At 36.8% G+C, this 24,563-nt stretch overlaps 2 protein-coding genes across 3 annotated transcripts in view; both read right to left on the bottom strand.

Annotated features, from left to right (window-relative positions):
• The window catches only part of LOC125846589 (uncharacterized), a 656,804-nt gene that overhangs the window by 351,307 nt on the left and 280,934 nt on the right, over positions 1-24,563 (bottom strand). The gene's annotated exons all lie outside the window — the stretch shown is intronic.
• LOC125846591 (endoglucanase 5) lies at positions 14,209-18,367 on the bottom strand. Its single transcript, XM_049526124.1, has 11 exons — positions 18,137-18,367; positions 17,831-18,043; positions 16,628-16,828; positions 16,430-16,516; positions 16,163-16,327; positions 15,917-16,040; positions 15,660-15,823; positions 15,147-15,480; positions 15,013-15,057; positions 14,839-14,907; positions 14,209-14,614 (listed from the first exon to the last, which is right to left on the bottom strand). Exons 1-11 carry the CDS (start codon positions 18,341-18,343, stop codon positions 14,325-14,327), a joined length of 1,899 nt encoding a protein of 632 aa, XP_049382081.1. The 5' UTR covers positions 18,344-18,367; the 3' UTR covers positions 14,209-14,324.

The following is a 24,563-nucleotide window of genomic DNA, read 5'->3' as shown; positions in this document are numbered from 1 at the left end:
CAGATGCTCAACATTCCTACTAAAATTAACAAGGGTACTCTTGAAATAATCACCCCTACGAAGCTCATCAAGAAGGGTGATAAAGTTGGTTCCTCTGAAGTCGCCCTGCTTGCCAAACTTGGAATTTTTCCCTCTCTACTGTATTTTAGTTGCAGCACCACATTTGTTCACCAACACCTACAAGAATGTGTTGGCTATAGCAATTGAAACCGATTATTCTTTCCCTCTCGCTGACAAAGTGAACGAATACCTCGCGATATGTTTTCAACTATAATGGTTGAAAGATATAATGATATTAACAGTTAATTTACCTTCTCTTAATAACTCTTTTCTTTATATTTTAATTGTTTCAATACCTTTTTCCTGTTATTTGTTAACATTAAAAGATAATGAATAAATAGTTGTTTTTTTTGTTTATTGTGATTTAATGAAACACATCATTTCTTAATATTAGTATTTTTCAATTTGTGAGCATTTTTATTGCTAATAAGGTGCATCATTAGTGACAATATAAGATGTAAATTCTAGGTGGTTTTAGTGGCTATTGTTATTGCCGCTAAATAAATGCCACTAAAATTGAAACCTTTTAGCGGCAATAGTTGGTACCTTTACCGGCACTCTTTGTAATTGTCGCTAAATCCTTTATTGATATTGGATCCAATGGCAATTAACTAAATGCCAATAAAAGTTTTAGTGGCTAATTGTATTGCCGCTAAAAGCCTTTATTGTTGTAGTACGGTGGTGGTTTCATTGAGCTACATCATCTCGTAAGTAATCTACCTTGATCTTCTGGATGTCATTGGAGGAGGCAGGGGTGATCCTCACATCAGTCCTCTCCCGAAAAGGAACTCTAGAAGTCTCACATAGTTATGTGATCAAGACTGGGAAAGGTAAAGAGTTCTTCTCTTGTCTATCCCTCATCAACAGCTCATCTATAATAATTGTGCCAACTAAGACAGCCTTTGGGTGCCGGAGGCTTGATTCATTTTGTGAAGGCGTGATATTTCTTCTTATGAATCCAAACCAATATTAGGCTCCAACATTCACTTATTTCTTCTCTATTTTTTCCCCGTCAGCCATCCATGGAAGAGAGGCATCAAAAATCAGAGGTGCTAGCCAACCTTTAAATCAATCAAGGTCATACTGCATCCGGAGTTTAAACATCTTAGCTCGATTTTCTAGAGTGCCCAGGGCAGTGTTGATTGCACATGTGTGGCATTGTACCATATTGCCACACAATTTTACTTCTTCCAAGGGCTACCAAACTATGCCCTTCTTCTTCTTTGGTAAGGCATGTATATAGGTTGTGTAGAATTTTCGGACCCACGCTTGAACATAAGGACGTTGAGCTTTTCTAAACACCTCAAACCTATGAAACTAAAAAGTATCCAAGATGGTCGGGTAGTCACTTATGACTCCATCTGTGGAGAGTCATCTCTCCTCTAAAATTGTGTGTTCTCCAGTAGTCTTGAGCCTGTTGAGGGGCCTTGGAGCATTGATTAGGAGAACATGTGAGGTATGGGACTAAGCTAGAGGAGGCTGAACCAACTTGGACCTGATGTCCATTCTTTTTCTGGCAACCACTTCGTTAGGTTGCTCACTCATACGCGTAGAGGAGCGCAGAGTAGTTCGTTGTTGGCGAGTAGCCTCAGATGGCTCGTTGATTTCTATATCCTTGTTTCTCTTAGGAGGAGTAGGGAGAGGAGATTCACTCTCAAACTCCGTGTTAGATGTTACTACCCTCTTTCCTTTTGTTCTAGCCATTTCATACAAGGCCCAATCATTCAAACATAGAATCGGTAAAACACAATTCAAAATTAAGTTTTGAGGCACACCTATTGGGAAGGTGATTCACCTATGAGCTTAGGTAAGCTCGCCGAAGTTGACAGTGCACGATTTCAAAAAACATAGGCATGGAGGGAAGAATCATCTCGAACTCTGCAACAAATTGAATTGGTTTTTGTTGACTAAGACAAGTCCACCGAAAGTGACAGTGTAAGATTAAAATGAACAGGCATAAAGGGTGATGTTCACTCCAACTTGGTGATACATTGAGTAGGTTTCGATAAACAAATACAAGCTTGCCAAATGGAACAGTACCCTAGGTCACATATCAAAGCATAAAAGGTGACCTAGGGCTTACTCGGCAATTCGCTTAACTACCTCGGTGAGCTAAAGCAAGCCCACCGAACAGGTAGTGCTCAACCCAGTTCCTATTTTCAAAAATTCAACCACAATATGTAACAATAACTAATTCCTAATGTGTTTCACAATCTACCCACATGATTTTCTACCCATGGGTACTCAAATTTCCCCCAAATATCACAAAGCAATACCCAAAATGATGATTTTTCCCTTAAGAAAGTCATCACTTATCTATCATTAGGTAAATTCAGGCAATCGAGGCAACACTAGGCAAATCATTACCCATGTTTATTGCAACCAAGACCCAGTACAAACAAGGGTTCAATTCCAGATTTTAACCAACACAATCAATTTTAGAAATTTTGGGCACAAAATCAAATATTTAACTCATGGGCACAGTTCAATATGATTTATTTAGCATTACACATAGAAATTAAACAATGACATAACGAAATTAACAACAATCCCATACCAATAACAAGATAGAAATCGAAAGCCAACCACAAAGATAGTAGCAAAGTACAAAATCGATGGAACTAGGGTTGGGATCGAGATGCAAGCAATCCAAAGCACTTCGAGTAAGTGAAATGAGGTATAAAACACTAAAATAATGGTATTTGGGAGTTTAGGAGGAAAATAAGCACAAAGAGATGAAAGGGTTTGTTTTTAAACTTTAAAAGACTCAAGGCCTATTTAAATCAGACCCACTCCACGGACTGCAACTAACACCGCCTAATGCATTCGGTGAATCGCCGAAGGAGCTAAATCTCATTGATGAGGCCTAAATGGATACCAAACCTGAAGGTTTATTCATCAAACTCGATGGCATCCGCTTAATGAACTTAAGTGGATCGCTAATTGGAGCTCAGAACGCCTAAGTTGACAGTCCACTTTTTCAATTTTTCAAGCCCAGAATACGAACATGAATATGTCCGCTTAATGCATTCGATGGGTTGCTGAATTGATCTTGGCATCACCCAATTTACATTTCTCAACACTTTGACATCATTTCAACTTGCACTCATAATACCCATTATTGAAAGCAATAAAATAAACTAAAGATTGGGTTGCCTCCCAGGAAGCGTCTTATCTAACGCCATGGCATGACAAAATTCTTACTCAACATCCATTATTATTGGGATTTAGGACAGTGTCACTCGGCAAAGTCCCATTTTGCCTTGGATTGAGATGAGTGGAGAGTTTGTAAAGTTGGGTTTCAAGTTGTTTGATGGACACCGAATGAGTTAAGGTGAAGAAGCCATTTTTCAATCATTCAACACCTTGTCAGACCCTTCAACATTGTTGAAAATCCTTGTAAGCATTTCATTAGTGTGATTTCCCTTCGGTACAGATGGTTCTTTTAGTTTAGAGAGATCATGAGGGGGAATATATTTGTACTTTACAACTTCTGTATCTCTCCAATTTCCACTTCAATCTCTCTAACCATTGTCACGCTCCTTGAACATATGCGTACTTTCCTATTGAATCTTAAACACGTACCGCTCCCTTTGGGATTCAACCCCAACTCATTTAGTTGGGTTATTATACTGATTAATCATCATTGACGCTTAGAATTAGCTGAAGTGTCTTTGAAATGTTATTAATCAAAATGGCACCGCTGTCGAGGAGTGGTGTTGGTTAAGATTCTTTGGTTAAGTTGAATTTTGTTCTTGTTAGTCATAGTTGAATCTACTTACTTTCAGTTTTGGTTTGTGTGTTTCTATTTTGAACAGAGGAAATGAGTGTGAACGGAAATAATGGTAGACAAGTGGGCCACCACAATGACATCGGCAACCTCAACGATGTCAATGATCCTAATGTTAATGACCCTCATCTAATGGGTGAATTGGTTCCATTCGCTTGCCTCAAGCTCAAAGGAACGATATGTTCCATATTACATGTACCATGTTGCAGCTCTTGCAATTGAAAGGGTTGTTTTGTGGGTTGGCTCATGAGAATCCCCATGAGCACATAAGAAACTTTGTTGATGTTTGCGGGTCGTTCTCCTTCAAGAATATACCCCAAGAGTCATTCCGGTTGAGGTTGTTCCATTCTAAATTGTTGGGTTGTGCTAAAAATGTTGTTGGGTCTAGTCGGGTGAAGTCTGAGTAACCCACATTTGTGCCAAATGACGTGTTTTGCCCAATGATGGAGTGGTTGACGTCATTCTTAAGGGCTAAAGTCATCAAATGGCCAAATTTGGCCAAACCGGGAGAAGTCTGAGTATCCCGGGGGCATGGTTCTTATAGGTCTTAGTTTAATTGAACTAGTGTATGCTTTGATTTTGTTTTCGGAGGCTGCGGGGTTGAATTTGGAAGTCGGGGTTGAAAGTAGGCACATTGGGCAGTTTGGCGAACTGGGTAGAGCTTGGCGGTTCGCCAAACCCCTCTTGATCGCCTTTAATTTCATACTAAAATTGAGTTTGGGTTCTGTAACTTTCGGAGAGAATTCTGAGATCGCCGAGTGCACTCAGCGACTCGTCGATCGTATTTATTGATCGCCCTTTCTGCGCCTCTAACCCTTAAAATACACTGTAACTTTCAACAGGCTAGTCCTTGCTCGTCGAATACTGTCGGTGATTCATCGAAAGGCCCTTCCCATTGTCAACATGCCAATTTTTCTGAGAATTTTTTAGCCAATCCTTTCGGCGAGCTCGGCTTTGCTCGCCAAAGTGATTCGACGACTCACCGATCGGTTCGGCGAGTCTATCTGCAACTATTTTTCTGCAACTTTTATTGAAATGAATCTAACTCTTTTCGATGTTTTTACAGATATGGCTAGAACCAACCTCGACATGATGCCCCGTAAAAGAGCGGGGCGTAGTGATAAATGAGGGGGGAGCCAATCCTCCTAAAAAGGGAAGGAAAAAGCCTCCAAATGGTGGAAAAGTTAGGGGCAAGAGGCCCATATATGATGTTTCGGAGCATAACTCCGACAGCGAGGGAGAGTCCTTTGACTCCCAAGCTGCATTATCTGAGATGGAGGATAACCAGCCTCTATAATCCCGGTGGGCGGAGATTCGTGATAGGTCTCACTCAAACTCATCGAAACCTCTAGCAGCCACCCCTCCTACAACTGATACAGTTACAACTCCGGCACCACCTATGGCCCCAGTGCCCCCAATACAGATTCCTCCTCCCCGGCTACTTAACAAATTGAAAGTCAATGGGTTGAGGACAATTCTAGAGGAGAAGCTGCTATCCACAAAGGGCTTAGTGGGTAAATATTCCACTGTGAAGGACACCCTCCAATTTCACCGGTTCGAGCAGTTCACCAAGCCCCAGGCCCCTATATTCCTACATGGGTCCAGGAGTTCTGCACAGCATACAGTGACTTGGTACCCAAGTTCAAGAAGAAGGCCAGTGCTTTTAGACCAGTGAAGTCTATCATGGTCTGAGGAAAGGAAGTAGGGTACAGCAATGAGTACATTAATATTGTACTCAACAGGGCTCTAGGTGCTACACTTGCATATGAGGGCTTGCCTATTACTCAATCCCTAGATGATTTAAAGGGCTGGCTTGCACCTTTGATTTGTGATACCACCTCAAGGTGGATCGAGGCAGGAGCCCCCCATCGAGAAGAAGGACCTGAATATTGCTACTCGGTATTGGTTCGAATTCATCAGAAACTCCATCATGCCTTCCTAGAACGAGTCCATCCTCCGGCATCCCAAGGCGGGTTGCCATGGGTCGATCATATCCAGGAGGAGCATCAACATGGGACTCTTTATAGAGCAGGAGATGGCCATGAGGGCCAATCAGCATCAAACATCCCTTTCATTCCTAATGCTGATTACAGAGTTGTGTCGGCATACTGGAGTTCCTCATGATGAGATGAGAGATATTGAGGTCACTCCCACATCCTCCATAGACATTCGGCATATAGAGGCTGAGTACACTCGGGAGAAGGCTGACAGGAAGAGAGCAGCCCCGGTAGATGCATCCCCAGAGGTAGACATTAACTCTATACCTGTAGAGGCACCTTTGCCTACTTCGGGCCTTCAGGTACCTCCACTTCCTCCCAGACTCCTGGTACTTCTACTGCTCCCCAGCCGACCAAGATCACTCAGGCCATGCTTATGAAGATGGGACACTTAACACATTATGCGGATGTGAGGGCTACTCGATTGGAGGTTGCAGTACTATGGATGATTGAGAGTGTTATCCTAGTTGCACTAACTCCCCTACGAGCATCTATTGACACTCTCACAGCGAGAGTTAAGACTTATGAAAGCAGACATGGGGAAAATTCAGAGGTGACGGCTTTGAAAGCCGAGGTTGCATATTTGAGGAAGGATGTGGACTACTTGAAGTACATAGACTTCACTTCACTATTGGAGGCAGCGAATGATATGGATGCCCCAGTGACTTCTGAGATTCCTCCAGCCACCACCGAAGACGTACATCGAGATGATATAGCAGCTGATGAGTCGAAGGTAGAGACCGATGAGGAGCAAATAGAGGTGAGAGAGGAGAGCTTATATGGAGACCTGCCAAATCTGGAGGAGACGATAGTCCAGTCGGTGATCCATACATCGCTAACAGAGACGTCCATGGCAGGCCCTAGTGGATCGAGTGTTGCTGCTACTACACCGGGCATTGATGCCCCGACAGATAGAGCGACTACATAGATAGGACTTCATTTTACCTCCCTCTCTGTCACTTTTATTGATTTTTAGTGTTTTATTGTATTTGAGGACAAATTGTTTTTTGTTTGTGGTGGGGTGAGGTATTTTCATACCTACCTCTTGTGTTGATGATATTTTTTGTATATGTTGGGTTTTGTGCTATATATTATGTTTTGGCACTGTGTTGTGGATATTTGAGCTTGTGGCTCCTTGTTTTAATTGAAAATGGATTTTGGACCCTTCTAAAAAAAATTGCCACCCTTTTGATTGTGTTTGAATGTGGTTGTTCGTGTGCAAATTTGAGTATCGGTTATGATCAATATCGATGACTTGAATGGTACTCTCAATTGAACAAACATGAATGTGTGGCTATGATGAGGCCAAATAAAGTTGCATAGGCAATATGTGAACTTCTTGCATCTCGTTGTGACTAGCCGATTATCGAATTGAGTCTTTTGTGATGAACATTGCGCACTAGCAAAAGTGTAGAGTCTTGTTTAACATTAGTGTCAATGCCTTGTGTTATGAGCTTACAGTGAGCCATGTCTAATGACACCTAGAATTTGCCCCGTTGGTCTGGTTGACTAAGTGATGCAAGCTCTTGAAATGATCTTAGGCAATAATTTTAAAGAGTGAAACAATTTGACATTATACCTCTTTTGTGACCTACCTTGTGAGTGTGTGAACTTTGCTTGATCACCCTATGAGCCTTAGCCTTTTCTTAGAAGAAACTTGATGCAAATGAGACCTCTCTTTATCCCTTCACCCGTAATCCTCATGAAGTGTGGTTTGTTTGAATAGTCAACTTAGGCCAAAAGCCTAAGTTGGGGGTGTGGTGNGAAACTTGATGCAAATGAGACCTCTCTTTATCCCATCACCCGTAATCCTCATGAAGTGTGGTTTGTTTGAATAGTCAACTTAGGCCAAAAGCCTAAGTTGGGGGTGTGGTGAAAAAAGAAGGTAAATCAAGAAGTGCAAAGAAGTGCCCCTTGACCCATGGTTTTGAGAAAGATGGAACCCCTCCATACAAAAAAAAGAGAAAAAGAAAAGAAAAAGAATGAAAAAGTAGTGGAATAAAGTTGTTAAAGTTACAAAACAAATGGGGTGTCCGGTATTCCATAGAAAATGAATAATGGGGTGAATTTTGAGCATGAATGAGAATGATAAAGAAAGGGAAAGGAAGTGTTGTTCATACCACATTTCATGAGGATAATAGCCATTGAGCCTAAATGATCATACCTTTACACTTAGCCCCGTTACAAGCCTTGAAAAGACCTCTTTGATCTTGAGTGAGCTGAAATGAATGTTGATTGGAAAATAAGGGCAAACATATGGGTGGAGTCATACATGTGTTCATCTTTGTGAGTGTGAGAGTTGTTGTGATTCCGGAGCTATAAATTGTTGAACAAATTGTGTGTGAATATGGAATCATCTTTGTGTGAGGGCATTTGAGTACTTTTGTTGAGCTTGAACTTGCATTTGAAGCAAGTACTGTGAACTTGAGAATCTTTGATAATGGTGAGTCACAATTGAATCTTTGACTGCACAATTGATCCTTGCATAAGTAAATTGAGTCTTGTTTTGTGCATTCATGATTGAGTCTTGTGTAGCACATTTTGAGACATCCTTTTTGAACTGCTGAACTTGAGTTTTACCTGAGGACAAGCAAAAGTTTAAGTTGGGGGTGTTGATGAGTCCAAGATTTGGACTTATTTAGGGCTTTATTTGGATAGATTTAGTGACCTCAAATGCTTATTTTGTGCGAATAACTGATGTAAAATTCTTGATTTCCAGGTATTTGGATTGATGAACAAAGCAAGGACACTAATTGCAAAAACGAACGAAGCGAGCTGAAAGAAGGAAGAAAAGAGAGCCTGGTGATCGCCAATTCCATTTGGCGAGTCGCCGAGTGGCCATTTAACCGCCTTAAGTTCCAGTGTGACAAGCCCTGAAGGAGAAAAATCAAGTCGGCGAGAGAAAGGAGCATTCGGCGGATCGCTGAGAGGTTCCGCGATGCAGTGTTGGATTGCACAAAGTTACTGCCCCTAAGGATGCTAAAGGCCAAGATAGAAAGGCGATGAAATTAGCTAAAGGGCACATCACCGAGTGGATCGGCGAGCCCGACTTACTATGCCGAATGGCTCTTCGTAGCACATTTTTTGCGGCTATAAATACATTTTTGAGCATTTAGTTTAGTATCAATAATTATCATATTATTATTGAATATTGAGTTCTAAGTTTTTGACAGAGAATCCTGAGTATTGAGACAAGTTCTTCCTTAGCTTTGAAGAACTGAAGTTTTTCACTTTTGAGAAATTGGAAGTGGGTCTTTGAGATTCTTCAATTTGGACCTTTGTAAAGACGAAATTAACCTTACCCAGTTGATGGAAACTCAATTTGGTAACGATTTTTATCTTTTTATGATGTCTAGCTAAAACCCCAACTCTTGGGGTGTGATCATGTGATTATGGGTTAATTTAGTTTATGGGTATTGCTAATTGTTAGTTTAAATACTATGTAGAAGTGATTTTAATCATTAATTGTGGTTTAATTTAAAGAATTGTAGTTGCAAATGCAGCTCTACCTTCGTGTTTTTGGCTTACTCGAGAGAGAGGTTTTAAAACCAAGATTATTGATTGATGGTCTGTGGGTATTGGGTTGTCATGGGTTCAGCTCGAGAGAGTGAATCCTAAACCCTTTTCCACACATTCAGCTCGAGAGAGTGAATGAACTAAAGTGTAGGTTGTTCTTATTTTGCATGCTTGTTGATGTTCGAGAGAAATCCACTTGATTCAGGGTAAATTGTTCGAAAGAAAATTTATCCCCTCTATAGTCTAGCTTATTCACTAATTCACAACTATTTCCTAACAGTTGCAATTACCCATTTGTCTACATTAGCCTATAATCGAATCACATCCCAAGAACCCGTCTCATTGTTGTTATTTTTGTGTTAGCTGTTGCTGTTGTAGTTGATAATTAAAACTAAAACCCCCTTATTTGACATTCGTGTCACCCCTTAATTTGAATTATGTTCCTATTCGATAATGTCTATCTGACTTGAACATATTCGTACTTTCCTATTGAATCTTAAACATGTACCGCTCTCTATGGGATTCGACCCAAACTCATTTAGTTGGGTTATTATAATGATGAACGATCGTTGACGCTTAGAATTGGATGAAGTGTCTTTGAAACGTTATTAATCAATGATCAAAACCTCTGAACATTCTTCTCATTTGGAGCAGTTGTGACATTGTTTCGATTACATGAAAAAATTGTCCTCCTTGTTGTATGAGGCAACTGGATGGCTCCCGTGGTTTCAATGATGTTTATATGCATATCTTTCAAATCACTCATAATGTCATTTTTCCCATAGTGACTATCATTATCACTAAAGTGGTCACTCATGTTTTATACCTGCAAATCAGCAAACCACAACACCTAACATCAATCTACTACAACTAAGCCAATTTACAAATTATTTTCTAAAATGGAATGCTTAGTCATCATTCCTCAGTGCAGCGCCATTTTTAATAATGCTCAAACTATCCTCAAAAACATTAAGAGAATAAGTGATCGTTGTCAATAAGAATACCAAATTAAGACTTGTGGTAGAACCCCACATGGAGTGATATAATGCAAGGAATTCTATCAAGAATTTAAGGTTGTAAATTAATTCATTTGCAGCAAGTAACAATAGTGGGTTAATGGTTCTACCAAATATACGAAAAAGATTTTGATATCATGAGTTACAATTAAATTAAAACTTTAGAGAATCAATCAATTAGAAAGCAATCTAGGGGTGCGGGGAGTAGAATTGATGTCAAATAGAGGTAATTGTGTTGCTAAATAGTTCTGGACAATCATGGATAGGCTGGGTCATCTTAAATGAAACTAATCTTCTCTTGATCTCATAGTGTCAATTCATAAAATCTTCTTTCGGTCTCATTTATGTGATTTACAAATCAACCCACTACCTTATGAAATTTCTCTTTCGAGCAGATTTGGGAAAATATACCTCACCCATAATTTCTCTTTCAAGAAAATCATAGACATCAAACCTAAATTGCAAGCATTAGACTAATTACCCACTTCAGACAATTTCTTTTGAGCATCAATCAAAGATATAAACTAGGATTAAGTTTGCAACCTTAACCCATGAATTAACCCCATGTCAATTAGTCCAAATCCATGAAAGCAAAACAATAAAACAGAGCAAAACATAATAACCACTACATTAAATCAACACCTAACCCCATAATTGGACCCCCTAGGGTTGGGGTTTTAGTCACCCATCACAAAAATAAATAAACTATACCTATCATAAAGAAAGTGATGGATGTGATCAAATTAAGCAATTATAATCAACACCCACTTTGATTTCAACTTCATTTGTCAAATTCAAGAGCAAAAGTTAAAACCCCAAAACTCAAAGTGTTTTTCTCAAGAGCATACAAAGTTAGGAACTCCAAAACTCTATTCTAAAAGTTTCAAAAAAATTCTTCCTTAAAAGTCTCTCTCCCAAAGTCTCCTTTGGGCTATTTATACTTTCCCAAAATTCACTGTGTGACCCCTTCAGCGATGTTAGTCGGGCTCGCCAAGCTGATTTAGTGGATCGTTGTTTGCTCCTTAGCTTGCCTTTCTCTTGATCTAGGCTTCAAGTGTTTCAACCTCAGTTGGTGATCACATTTTAGTCTGCCTTTAATGTCCGATGAATCGCTGAGTACCATATTTGTTCACCTTTTGATCCTTCATATTTTATCAAAGTCCTGTCACCTTCGACGATGGTAATTCAGTTCACCCATTACATTCGGTGAGTCGTCGTTTCTTCATTCAATTCGTTGAACTGTGTTGACAATTTCAATTGTGACTTTGGGTAAGGTTGTACCAGTTGGGTGATCCACCATTTTGGTTATGCGATGAACAGTGTGGAGTTTACACTTCTTTCTATGTTTTTGGCCTTTATTTCAAGTATTCATAATTGCATTGTCCTTTAGCATCATCAAAATATTATCATAATAAGACATAATTAGGCATTGAGGACACTAAATGTTGAACTAAATAGGTCCCAAATGAGTGTAAATCTACCACTTATAAGATTCTAACCTCAATTGGCACAACATCATTCTCATCATTCGCTAAGAAACTCATACATGTTATGACAACCTTACTAACTGTAGTTTCCAAAGTTACAATGTTCATTATCTAGTCGTTCCTTTAATAATTCCACTCCAAATCGTCAAACCACTCCATATATCGTATATACCACAAAAGTATTATTTTCGATGTTACGTAACTAACCCGAAAAAGATAACACATTCATGAAGTCCGTGAAACCATTATTCATCTCAACATTCAAATATCCTCAAGATGTATCATTGATCCATCATCTTACTCAACCCCTTTGAATAGCTAAACAATTTGAATCTACCCACGCATCCTTTCCATAAGTCTATCACGTCCACCTTAGTATCAAATCTACATCCAAGCCATGCACAACACATCAACTTCTCCCATAAAGAACCACGTACAAGTAATCACTATAAGTGAGAGAATGGAATGAAGCCATAAGAATCAGATTGGACCAATGACACACAATAGAAGTTAAAGAAGAGAAGATTTTTCCTAAAAGTCACCAGAGCCTCTCGAAGATAAGCCACAAATGTCTCCGCAGATCCTCAAGACTCTACTATACATGACTTGTATACATGTGAGACCTATGAATCTGGGGCATTAATAGCATTTTTCACAACCCAAAAATAGATGTGATGAAAATCGTCTTATCCCACCAAGACAAGTCAACCTAAAACACAAATATCACAAAAAATACAGATGTAAAACAGATTGAAATCTCAAAATATCATAAATGCGGATAACTAAGTGAACTTAATAAAACCCCCATAACCTTGTGGTCACGTTCACAAGCCTCTAATGTATTACAATAGATTTGAAAGAAAACACAAGTCGCAAATGATGTTGTCTCTAAAGTAGAACAAGATCATAAATAGGAGTAAGATGGTCCATCGCGATGACAAATATCTACCTCACAAATCTCCATAAGAGAATAGAGAGTATCACGAAGATCCAGGCTCGTAACCTACACAATTGTAGAAGCAAAGGGTGAGTACCAAACCACATGGTACTTAGCTAGCAAACTCCTAAGAACAAGGGATGAAATGCATGTACGTTACTTTATGCCTTGTCTGATAGTGTTTGATCCCCCCTAATTGGCCCTTCATCTTTTCATTATGGTGATCTAAGTTCTTAGAGTCAAGGACTAATTTTTAGGTCTTGGATTTGTTCGTTGAACTAAATTAGACATTGGGTACGATATCATCTTCTTTGATTTTGCATAAATTGTTACGTAGGTTGTGGTAGAATTTGTTAGATGTGTCTCTAACTCTTCATAGATTGAGAGATACACTTGCTTGAAGTTGGACAGTGTGCAAGAACTAAATGTACGGTTTGTACCTTCCCCTGTATGGGCCTCGCCTTCCACCTACGACCATGGTACATCCCGTACTTTCCATGTACAGTAAATACATGGCTCCTCCAATGTTGCACATTAGTTACTTCACTCCATAGCCCATCCGCGACTCAAGGTATGACCCATACATGCAACCTACTACCATACACCATACTTGGCATAACCCCTTCAAACTTGATCTATCCATTCTTTAATTAACTTAAACACACATGATACTTCCAAGCATAAATAGGTCCTCCAAAAACCAAAGAACCACCAAAGACAAAAGTCGAATGGTTCAAATCTTAGCTCGAAAGTACGGGGTATTACACATCACCTCTCCTATATAATATGCCACATTGATTCTATTGATGGTGGACTCTATTCACACATATCAAGATTTATTCTTAGCCATAGTTTTCATCATGAAGAGTCAAATTTCATCGAAGAGAACATGTTCCTAAGGAAGCAGGTGTCATAGTTCTCTAGTTCTTTGACTGATTCCCTGTTTGAAATATTGTAACCTTTTACTTTACTAAACATTTTGTAATAGGTATTTGTTCCTAGAGTGGTAAAGGCTTTTGATATTATGGTATTGCGGTATTATGGTAGAATCTTGAAAGGGACAATTGTACTAGGAAGGATAAGGTAATAAGGTGTTAGTCTATTTTGTTTTTGCTCGAGTTTTAAGTGGAGATTTGAGGCAAATCTCACAAAGGTTGGTCGTAGTTATTTTTACTCCCTTGAGGAAGGAGTTTTCCATGATAAAAATCCTTGTGTTGAATATATTACCAAGATAGGTCATAATTATTATGTAATGATTTGGTGAGTTGTTGTATTGAAGCTCTAGGTGCTACCGATTTATCTTATTATGGCGAGCAAATGAAGTAAATGCATTTTCTTGCTTGCAAGTTGAAGAGAAGAGGAAAAAAAATAATAGTAATTCACAAACTACAATGGTTGCAAAAAGCATCTTTATTGCCATGTTACAAATGTCAATAGTTCAAACATGAAAAAGAAAAGAAAAATATCTTGGTAAGGAATTAAAGCCTCAGGAAAATTGGGCAGTAACTGGTCAGCTCTCTATTAGTGGTAGCTCTTTATTGAAACCTTGGCTTGAGCACCTCCTTGAACATATACAAAAGTGAGTTCTGAACCAGGTTTTAGTATTTTAATCCATTGAGGAAGCTCATATGTGTTCTTCTCTGGGCATGGACTAAGCCCCCACAATGATCCTGAAAGGTTTTCAATTATAAACTTAAGATTTGTGATTTGCTTTTGAGATGTGTTCTTCACCACCACTCTGTGCTTGTAGTAAGTTGTTGGACCAATTGTCCATGTAGAAATTATGGAGTGCAAGAATGTCACTGGTGCACCTGCAAGAAATGTCAATTTTTAATTTTCTAATTATTGTATCATTGCAAAAATGAAAAGAACTTGCTATGATAAAGATTTTAATCTTAATTTGGCTGGTATTCTGATTTATAGTTCTCGCTTTTCCTCATTTGTTGGGTTTTATCCTTTTTCTGTGTGGTGGGTGACACGAAAAAGTATAAAAAGAGAAATGAAAGTGCAATGTCATATTGCTAATGGTACAAACCTGGAGCTTTATAGTTTGATGATCCTGGAGCCTTGTAGTAGGGTGTTGATGGCTGTGGGTGATAGGAAGCTGCAGAATACAAACGTCATTACTTGTGGTAAGTATTCAATGGTTGTGAACCAAAAATCAAGCTTCGTCTCAGCTTTTCTAATGCTTTAAAGTATAGTTACCAACCTGGAGGCTTCTGGTATGGTGTTGGTGATGTATGACGATAAGAACCTGTAATTTAAAGCCAAACTTACTAACTGTATGACAGGACAAGCTTGAAATTCTTGATTAGAAATTGAAATTTTTATTTAAAAGCTTACCTGGATAGCCTGAGAGGGACTGCAACTTGACGAAGAGTCCTATAAGAGGAGCTGAACCAGATAATGTTGGTTCAGTTTGTTCATAATTGGACCTGTCATCACTGAAGTCATCAGTTTTGCTTGGACCTCCCAAAAGGGCACCGTGGATAATATTGGGATTTGCCTGAGGGCGGCGATACCAAGTCTCAAATCCTTCTATACAACTAACAGCAGTATGTAGTACTGAAATAGGGGCAATGGAGGCGCCTCTGTGGTGAACGTGGATTGGGTAGTTTTGTCCATAACCAACTAAGTAGCTAATGGCCTTGGGATTTTTACCAAGAATGTAATCAGCCTGAAGAATTCAATATCATGAAGTCGGTTAAAATAATGAAATCCATCAACTAAAATATATACTATATTCAACAGTATCACAACTTCCTACTTCTTTCATAAAAAGTAGTAGAAGGTGAAAATGAACTCAGGTTATGCTCAAGTAATAGTTCAGGCGGCTGCCTGTTGAAATGCACATACCTGTGATTTAGCAAATGAGAGGACATCTGATGGTTGAACTTGACCTTCAGGACATGTTAATACAATTTTTTTCTCAGAAAGATAATCGGAGTACATGGCGAGTAGGAAAGCAGCTGATGAAGCGTATTGCAGATTATTCCATTCACGAACATAGATCAGGCCTCCTGAAAAACATTAGTGAGAAAAAAAACAATGTTTACTAACTAATCAATATATAGACGCAGAATTTTAGAAAAATTCTATCCAACATTACTGACCAGGAGTCAGGGCTACGTTGTATCCATCATTTTTCTGCAAACAAGCACAGGTAAAGTAATCTGCTTTAGCCTGATACTGTTTCAATGTTGGAGTGTATGATCCACCAGCTCCGTCTAAGAGAATCTACACATTAAAAAAACGCAAGACCTTATCCGATTAGCTAAACCACATTGCAACAAATTAATTCCAAAAGTAATTGTTTTTTTCTATTTTGAAACTAGGGCATCTCCAACTATTGCAATTACCTTGGTCAGAAGAATTTGAACACCAGCATACTTGTTGTCCCAGGAAAATTCCTTGACTGCCCATCCAGTTCCTCCCAAAGATACCGCATTGTCCACCACATACTTTAAGTAGTACTCATCATAAGTTGCTCGATAGAGCCATGCAGCAGCCCATAGAAGCTCGTCCTAATACATCATGATCAAAAAAGTTGATGTGAGCAAATTTATAAGTTGAACTTGCGTTAGGAAGTTGTGTGGGAGTAAAGGATAATGAAAATTATTACTAACCGAATAACCAGATGATGTGTAGAATGCTTGAGCATTTGGAATGGAATCATCATACAAACCTCTGAAGGTATCCGCAAATGAGAATAGCTGCAAAGGGTGGTCAATTGAACACTCTTGATAAAATTATACATATTCATAAATTAAATGTGAAATTAAGACCTTTGAAGACACAGAGTTTATGTTTATATTAAGGTGTACCTGTTTTGCATGGACTAAAAGGAGATTAGAGTAGGAAGAGTCATAAGGCTTGAATGCAAGAGAGGCAGCAGCCAAAGCAGCAGCAGCTTCACCAGCAAGGTCAGAACCAGGGTGGCTAGGATCAAGCTTGTAAGCAGTTCTTGGTGTTGTCATATCTTCTGCTCTCTCCCAACAATAGTGATCAGAATCACCATCTCCCACCTGAAATTTTCACCAACCAAACTAATGCATTTATATTTTTATACTCCATAAACTTCCCTACTTGAATGTTAAATTATTATAATACCCCCAACTAAAATCATCCTCAAACTTCAATGTTAAATTACTCCAAGCTAAAAACACTCAATTTTCTGTACCTTCTATATTTTATGTTTATATTTATTTCGTTATTTATATTATATTACAAGCAGACAGTTTTTCACATTTGACTTTTGTGATAAGTCGCAATAAGCACATATTCATCCTACCCTTTGTTTACTATAAAAAAGAGGGTTTCTCTCATTTTTAAACATACTACCTTAAAAACAAGTCTTTAAAACTTGTTTCTTTAAAATTCAAAGTTATATTAGTGCACATTTTATAGTGGCTCCTCTATAGTTTAATTGCTTTATGAAAAAAATCTTATTATTTGCTTAAGTAATGATTCAGTTTAGAATGGTAAACTGATACAGATATACATTGCTATGCCTCCCACCCACCCCCTCCTTAAAAAGAATTAGATTATACATGATTTTGAATTGTTCATGAATAAATTTGATGGTGCATCAATTTTTTCAAATTATTTTCAGATATTCTTTGTATTGTGAAGAAACATTTTGATGCAACTGTTGATTGATCTTAGATATATCACATATATATTATTTAATATATATATATGTGCAACACACGTATCGAAAAACTAGTTATACATGAAAGATAAGTAATTAAATAATAATAGGCATCTGGGATATTCAAATCAGTTACAAAAGTTTCAAATAATGTCAATATACAATTTTCCCAAAAACGTTACATGATCCTATAGTTGTGATCTAATAGATCATCTATGTACCAGATATCAAATGAAGGGGTAACGTGCAAGTGGTGTATACTATGTGTTACTCGATAAAACAATAGTTGGCATTTTCAAGAGGCAGGTGACCAAACTATTGCAAGTCGCAACAAATTTAAATGTAGTTGGGGGGTAGAGAAGAAGAATTTAATTACCTGAGCCCAGAGGACATTGGGCTGAGTATGGGCTTTGATGAAGTAATCAGTACCCCATTTAATAGCAGCCAAGGTATTTCCCATCTGATTAAGGTCTGCTATTTCCTTCCTGTAGTCAACAACACTCCATCCTAGCATTGTCAAACTATATGCCATAGGCAATCCAAATTTTACATGATCTCCTGCATCATAGTACCCTCCCACCAAATTCACCTGCATACCCCATATCAACCATTATTTTAATTAATTACATAACCTATATTATATTATAAATCAGAATATATACTATATATGAATAAGTCTTACCCCTTGGAGAAAACCATCCTTAAGGCCTGAATCGCCGCGCCATTTGACACGTTGATTCGGTGGCAATTTTCCAGACCTTTGTGCCTCAAAGAATAGCAAGGTTTTGTCCATGGCATCTCCATAGTTAAAATTATAAGACACAGCCTCCAAAGCCAGTAGGCCAACTAACAACACAGAAATAACTTGTAACTTTGATGATATTCCCATTCTTCTTCTTTCTCTAAAACTATAAAATTAGAATCAAATTAAAGAAGATATATATAATATATGTGCATGGAGATATATATATATATATATAGATGAGATTTTGTTTCTATAATTAAGTATCATTAAGGTGGTAGCCTACACGTTCGTAGACTAATAACTTAGTTTGAGCTCCCCACGTCTTCTTACCATATATTCTCATGAATATTACATGATTGACGCCTTGAGGAGATTTCTACGTGCATCTCACCTCTATTATTTATATTTGACTTTATTTTTTTTGCTTTTTTTACCTTATAGCAAACTGACATCTGGAGGATTGCTTTGACTACACAAATTACTTTTAACATAAAATATTACTCCCTATATATTTTTAGTTTATCCTTTAATAGTTTGCTTAGTTAAATATCTTCTTCTTTATTACTCTCTCCGTTTCAAAAAGAGTAGTCTAGTTTAACTTGATACGGAGTTTAAGAAAAATAAAGACTTTTAAATATTGTGGTCCTAAATTAAAGTTATGTCAAATATACAAAATTGTCTTTTAATCTTGTGGCCTTAAACATGCCACGTGAAAAGTTGAAACTAAAATGTTACAAAAAAAAAATCATTCTTTTTTAAACAAACTAAAAAAGAAAGGTGATCATTTTTTTTAAACGGAAGGAGTACTATTGTTTTCCACTAAATTGTGTACTATTTCAGTATTAATCTTCATGTTATTCAATTTGAACATATTTAACCTTTAATTGTTTAGATATGTGATTTTGGCACGTAATGCTAACGGAAAGTTAAAACTGAAGGAATACTCCCTCTCTCTCAATTTATGTGGCATATATAGTTGGAATTTCTTGATTTAAATTTTTAAATATTGATCATGAATTCGGACATAGAATTTGTTTATTTTATTGAAATAAACTTTATATGTCTGAAAACTACGTAAAGAATATTTAAAATCACAATAACAACGTCACTTAATATATCTAAAAGACATATGCAAGACTTTCAATTCAAAGAAAAACTTATTTGACTCTCGAAATTTCAATTTTGCCGAGATGAATTAAGGGAGTAATTATTTAAAAAAAGAAACAAGCAAAGAGAAAGTAACTGGAATCTCTCAACGTGGCAAATTTGCAATGGTGGTTCTTCCTCGGTCCAAAATAGGGGTGTGCATTCGGTTTTTTGGTTTGGTTTTACACTATTCGGTTTGAATTTTCGGTTTTTGGTTTTGTAAAAGTGTAACCCAATCCGATCCAAAATAAATTTGGTTTGGTTTGGGTTTTCTCTATTCGGTTTGGCTATTTTCGGTTTGGTTATTCGGTTATGTCAATAATTAATAACATATATAACCAAAGTAATAATATTTAATCCCTTAAATATACTTTCTAATATAAATCATAAGTAATACTTAAAACACAATACTTATAAGTATACATATTGTAGATGTAATTCAAACATAAAAGGGAGAAGACACAAGTACCCCCTAGACTATGACCGAAATCTCAGAGACACACCTTAACTAAATTAAGGTCCTATTACCCCCTTGAACTCATTTTTTTTTGTAATTTTGTACACCTTTTGACTTATGTGGCACACCACACGACTCCACGCAGTATATATATATACATATATATAATTCGGTTTTTTTCGGTTTTTCGGTTTTTATCTTTTAAAATCCAAAACCAAACCAAAAACCAAACAAAGTAATTTATTAATCCAAAACCAATCCGAAAAACCAAAAAACCAATCCAAATAAAATTTCGGTTTGGTTTGGTTTGGTTATTCGGTTTAATCCGAATAGTGCACACCCCTAGTCCAAAAAGAGATGACCAAAATTAAGATCCCTCCTTTGCCGCTAATCTCTGGTGTTGTTTGTTCAATAATTTTTCATTTTTACGTGTTCACTTTATAATATATGTTTATCCTAAAAATTTTATAGTTAAATTTATATGAGGCCAAGAGCAAACGTCCAAATCAAACTCTTTTTTAGATTCACTTACCAGCGGTCTGAATAATAATTATTCAATAAAAATAAATAAATAAATAAAAAGAAATTAAGTGCAATAAAGAGTTAGGAGTGTAGATCTAGATGTTCCAATAACGTCATTTGGTATGTATATTTTCATAATGCAGATATAGATATTCAGGGTAATCAACAGGTGTTCCATTTATACCACTTGGAATTCCAGAGTTGCTTTGGTGGGCCTCCTTATTTTCGGATGATTGCCCATTTATCTTTCAGTTTTGTTAGGATATTGTGGGTCTTGTCTCAACTTCCATCGCATTATTTTAGAGGTTTCATAGACAATAGTAGTTGAGGAGTCTTTTTATCATTCCCTTGTTGATGTTTTAAAGACTATGAGTTGAACAATTATGTTCATTTGAGTATAGTGAGTAAAATATTTTATTTGTGATATCTTATGAGTTGAGTTTGTTTTGAGATTCCTATTGTTGAGAAAGTCTTCTGCTGAGTATTGAGCCAGGACAAGGATTCGCTTGGAGATCATCAATGGTTTTTGAGTGACAGTTACGTCCGAGATGTAGACTCGGGGCGTGACAATAATGAAAGAAAAGACTTCCTTCTTGAAAAAAGAAGAACACTATTAAGAGTAAATAAGTTGTAGTGTTTTTGGTGCTTTTCAGCCAGTCGCCAAAAACGTCCTTGAAATGGCAGAAAGAGTAAGTATTTATAGAGAAATCTAAGACTTCTAAGCCAAGCATTTGGGTGGGATTCTGAGTTTCAAAATTTGAACTTGGTCAAACTCGAACGTTGGACTCACTGAATAAGTTTGCAGGTAGAATCACAAAAGAAAAAGAGAGCTTGGAGAAATTAAGTGAGAGACAGATGTTCTTACTAGAAAATGGAGAGGCACAACTCTTATCTATGGACAAAAGAGATTGGAACTTTCTGAAAATGATGAAGAAGACAAAAGAGTCGGTATCGTGAGAGAGGCGCGTTAGCTAGACAATCTGGAGAGTTAAGTCATGTTTAGGGTTAAAAAGTACTATGGGACTTAACGTTTGGGCAAAAATATAGGCTGAAGCGTGCTAGAATAAATGGGCTAGTTAAGAATTTGTTGATTTTCCTTTCTTCTTTTAAATTATTTTAGGCTTCTAACTTAATAACTAACATAATATATGTTAAAAGATGATAACTAATAATTTATATGATAAAATATCAATATTACAACTTTAATCTAATATAAAATACAAATACAAATAAGAATTTATAGTTAATTAAATAAGTAAGAAACTTGAAAAAAAGGGCGACAACAATTAATTATTTTAAGAAGGTATAAAAATGATAATAGTAATTTCAGTAATAAAATATATAATTTTAGTAGATAAATAGTTGTAGTAGTAAAAATAATTGTGAAAAAGAATAATTTGATACGTTATTAAATTAGAAGCTTGAAAACAATGAATTAGAAGAAAGGAGGGTCAAAATTGGGTGTCAACAGTTTGTCCCTCTTTGACCAGAGACGATGTAAGAATTTTTGGGCAAAGAAGTTGACAAAGCAACCAATTCTGTCTCGACCAACAAATACGACCTTGTGAGAATATGAGCATTGGATAAATTAAGAAGTAGAGGATTTTGAGAACAAGGTAGGCGCAAGCTTACAAAAGTTGCCTAGTATTGAATTATGATGTTACTGGGTATTGTGATCTAGGAGAGTATTCAAGATTGGAGTCGAGTAGAGTTCTAGGTAGACCTTTGACCTTTGTTGGAAAGCTAAACTTTCTCAACAAATTGCCCCAGTTCACTGCTTAGATAAAATTCCACGTTGCATTGTGTCTCTTGTTGTTGTATGTACATTGTGCTTCTACCAAATCTTGATAAAATTGTTAGGAAATAATGTAAAGCTAGAAATATAAATAAATATCTTATGATAAATGTCATAAGAAAGATGCATCCTTTTTTAATCAATATTTCAGATACAATTAATCGAGTATATTGCATTTTCTTTAATAATAAATAATTGCTTCAGATTATGCGCCTGCAAAGTGTCAATAGTAAAAGATATATATATATATATATATATATATATATATATAAACTTATTTTTTCAAGAAATTTAAAATGCATGTGGTGCATATGTGTATGTTTCAAAAATAAATAATTACGTAAGACATTGTAAAATGTCTCATTAGAGACAAACAAGCTTTTCAAGGAATTTAAAAGATAGCATGCAGTGCTCATATGTATAAAATAAATAATTAAGGCATTCCAAGATGTCTCATTAGAGACTGATAAGATTTTCAAGAAATTTAAAAGATAGTATGCAGAATGCAGTGCATATGTATATATATTTTTTAAATAAATAAATAATTAAGCATTGCGAGATGTCTCATTAGAGACACAGATGAGATTAAAATGTCTTATTAGAGGGCATACTAACCCAACATGTCCTATTTGAGGGCGGATGAACCTGATATTTTCTATTTTAGGGTGAAGGAACCCAATGCGTCCTATTTTAGGGTGGAAGGATCCAATATGTCATATTTGAGGGTGGAAAAACTCGATGTATCCTATTTGAGAGTGAAAAAATCCAACATATCCTATTAGAGAGTGGAAGAACCCGATATATCCTATTTGAGGGTGAAATAACCCAATATGTCCTATTTTAAGGTGGACTAACCCAATATATGGTGCAAACTTACAAATATAAATTTTGATGCATTGCAATGAGCTTTGTGTGATTTCTTTGTGGTAACGAACATTCATCACCTAGTATGAAGAGCTTATTGCAGTGTCTTTACAATATTGAATATTTAAGATGCAGTGCCTGGTGCAATACTTCGCAATAATGCATATGGAGCTCATAACTTAGGATCTTCCACTTTGATGAAAATTTGTTGCTTATAAATTCTGTTGTCAAAGAAAAATTATGAATTTCAAACTTGATTCTTGTTGATGTTGCACTATCTGAATCTTGCAAATTTTGACTTGATGTTGAGCTTTGTGGTGTTATCATTCAAGAATAACCAAAACTCAACATCTGCATTACTCAAAGAAAATTTGTTAGTATAAAATAAAATTGAACCATGAAGCTTTGGCTTTGAATCTGCATTTCTTGTTGCCATGGCGCTAAAGCAATTTGATGATGCGGATATGGCTTGTGATCTCAACTTCTACTTTTTCGAATAATTATAGGTCATCTTCAAAGTTGTCCCAATCTTGCCCTTGGGGAGAATAAATTTTTTATTATATTGAGACCGAACCCAAAATAGGCACATACGTATCCCGCTACTAGCAAGAATCAGGTCACACATAGTTCATTACAAAAGGCTAGAAAGAATTGCAAAAGAGTAGACACTCCTTAAAAGGGAGAATGGAGAATGATATTCTCAAGCTGCAAAGAAAATATCCTTGTTAGTCTTCTTAACTGGTTGCACACCTTCTTTTCAAACGTCTTGATGCCAATTTCGATGGGTTACCTTTAACAACAATTGTGCTCGTGTCTGCGATACTACCACTGTTGCTTGAAGGCTCTAGTTGTAACTTTATCTTTCCACTATAAATCATTCTTTGAATCTTGAATTTTAGTGCATGACAATTTTCAGTGTCATGTCCTTGAATGTTCGAATGGTAAGCACAATTCTTGGATGGATCAAAGTGTTTAGGTGTATACTCAGGAATGAATCCTTTACTTGATTGCAGAAGCCCATTTGCTCTCAATCTCTCAAATATATCTGCATATGGCTCATCCAAAGGAGTGAAGGAGAAATATTTCACCTTCTTCTGTGGTCGCGAGCTAGATTGTGCATGGTGCAACTCTTGTTTGCAAGGATGTTGGAGACGCATATTGCAATAGTTGGAAGTAGCATGAGATTGCAAAAATTGATTACTTGGATGGTGTTGTGGTTGTTGCATAGTCATGAATGAGTTGTTTTCTCTCATTTTGCTTTGCAGATTTAATGATATTTTTGCTTGGAATGTTTGGTGGACGACTTGTGTTGTTGAGTTGTCTACAATTCTTCCTCCTTGAATACCATTTTCTATCTCTTTTCCAACCTTAACAAACCACAGAAGTTGTGTGCACAAGTTCCAAGAAGCTTATCATAATATAAACTTTCTTGAATTTAGATGAAGGTTGAGATCAATTCCTCTTCGGGCAACGAAGGATATATCTTTGAAGCCTCTAACCTCCAACGTATGGCATATTCTTGAAAAGAGTCATGCGACATTTTATTAACTTTGAGAAAATCTTCTATATGCAATTCATTT

The sequence above is a fragment of the Solanum stenotomum genome, chromosome 12 (assembly GCF_019186545.1).
Source record: "Solanum stenotomum isolate F172 chromosome 12, ASM1918654v1, whole genome shotgun sequence".
In the NCBI taxonomy this organism is placed as follows: domain Eukaryota; kingdom Viridiplantae; phylum Streptophyta; class Magnoliopsida; order Solanales; family Solanaceae; genus Solanum; species Solanum stenotomum.
Note: the sequence above shows the minus strand (reverse complement) of the source record. Positions and strands in the feature narration are given on the sequence as shown.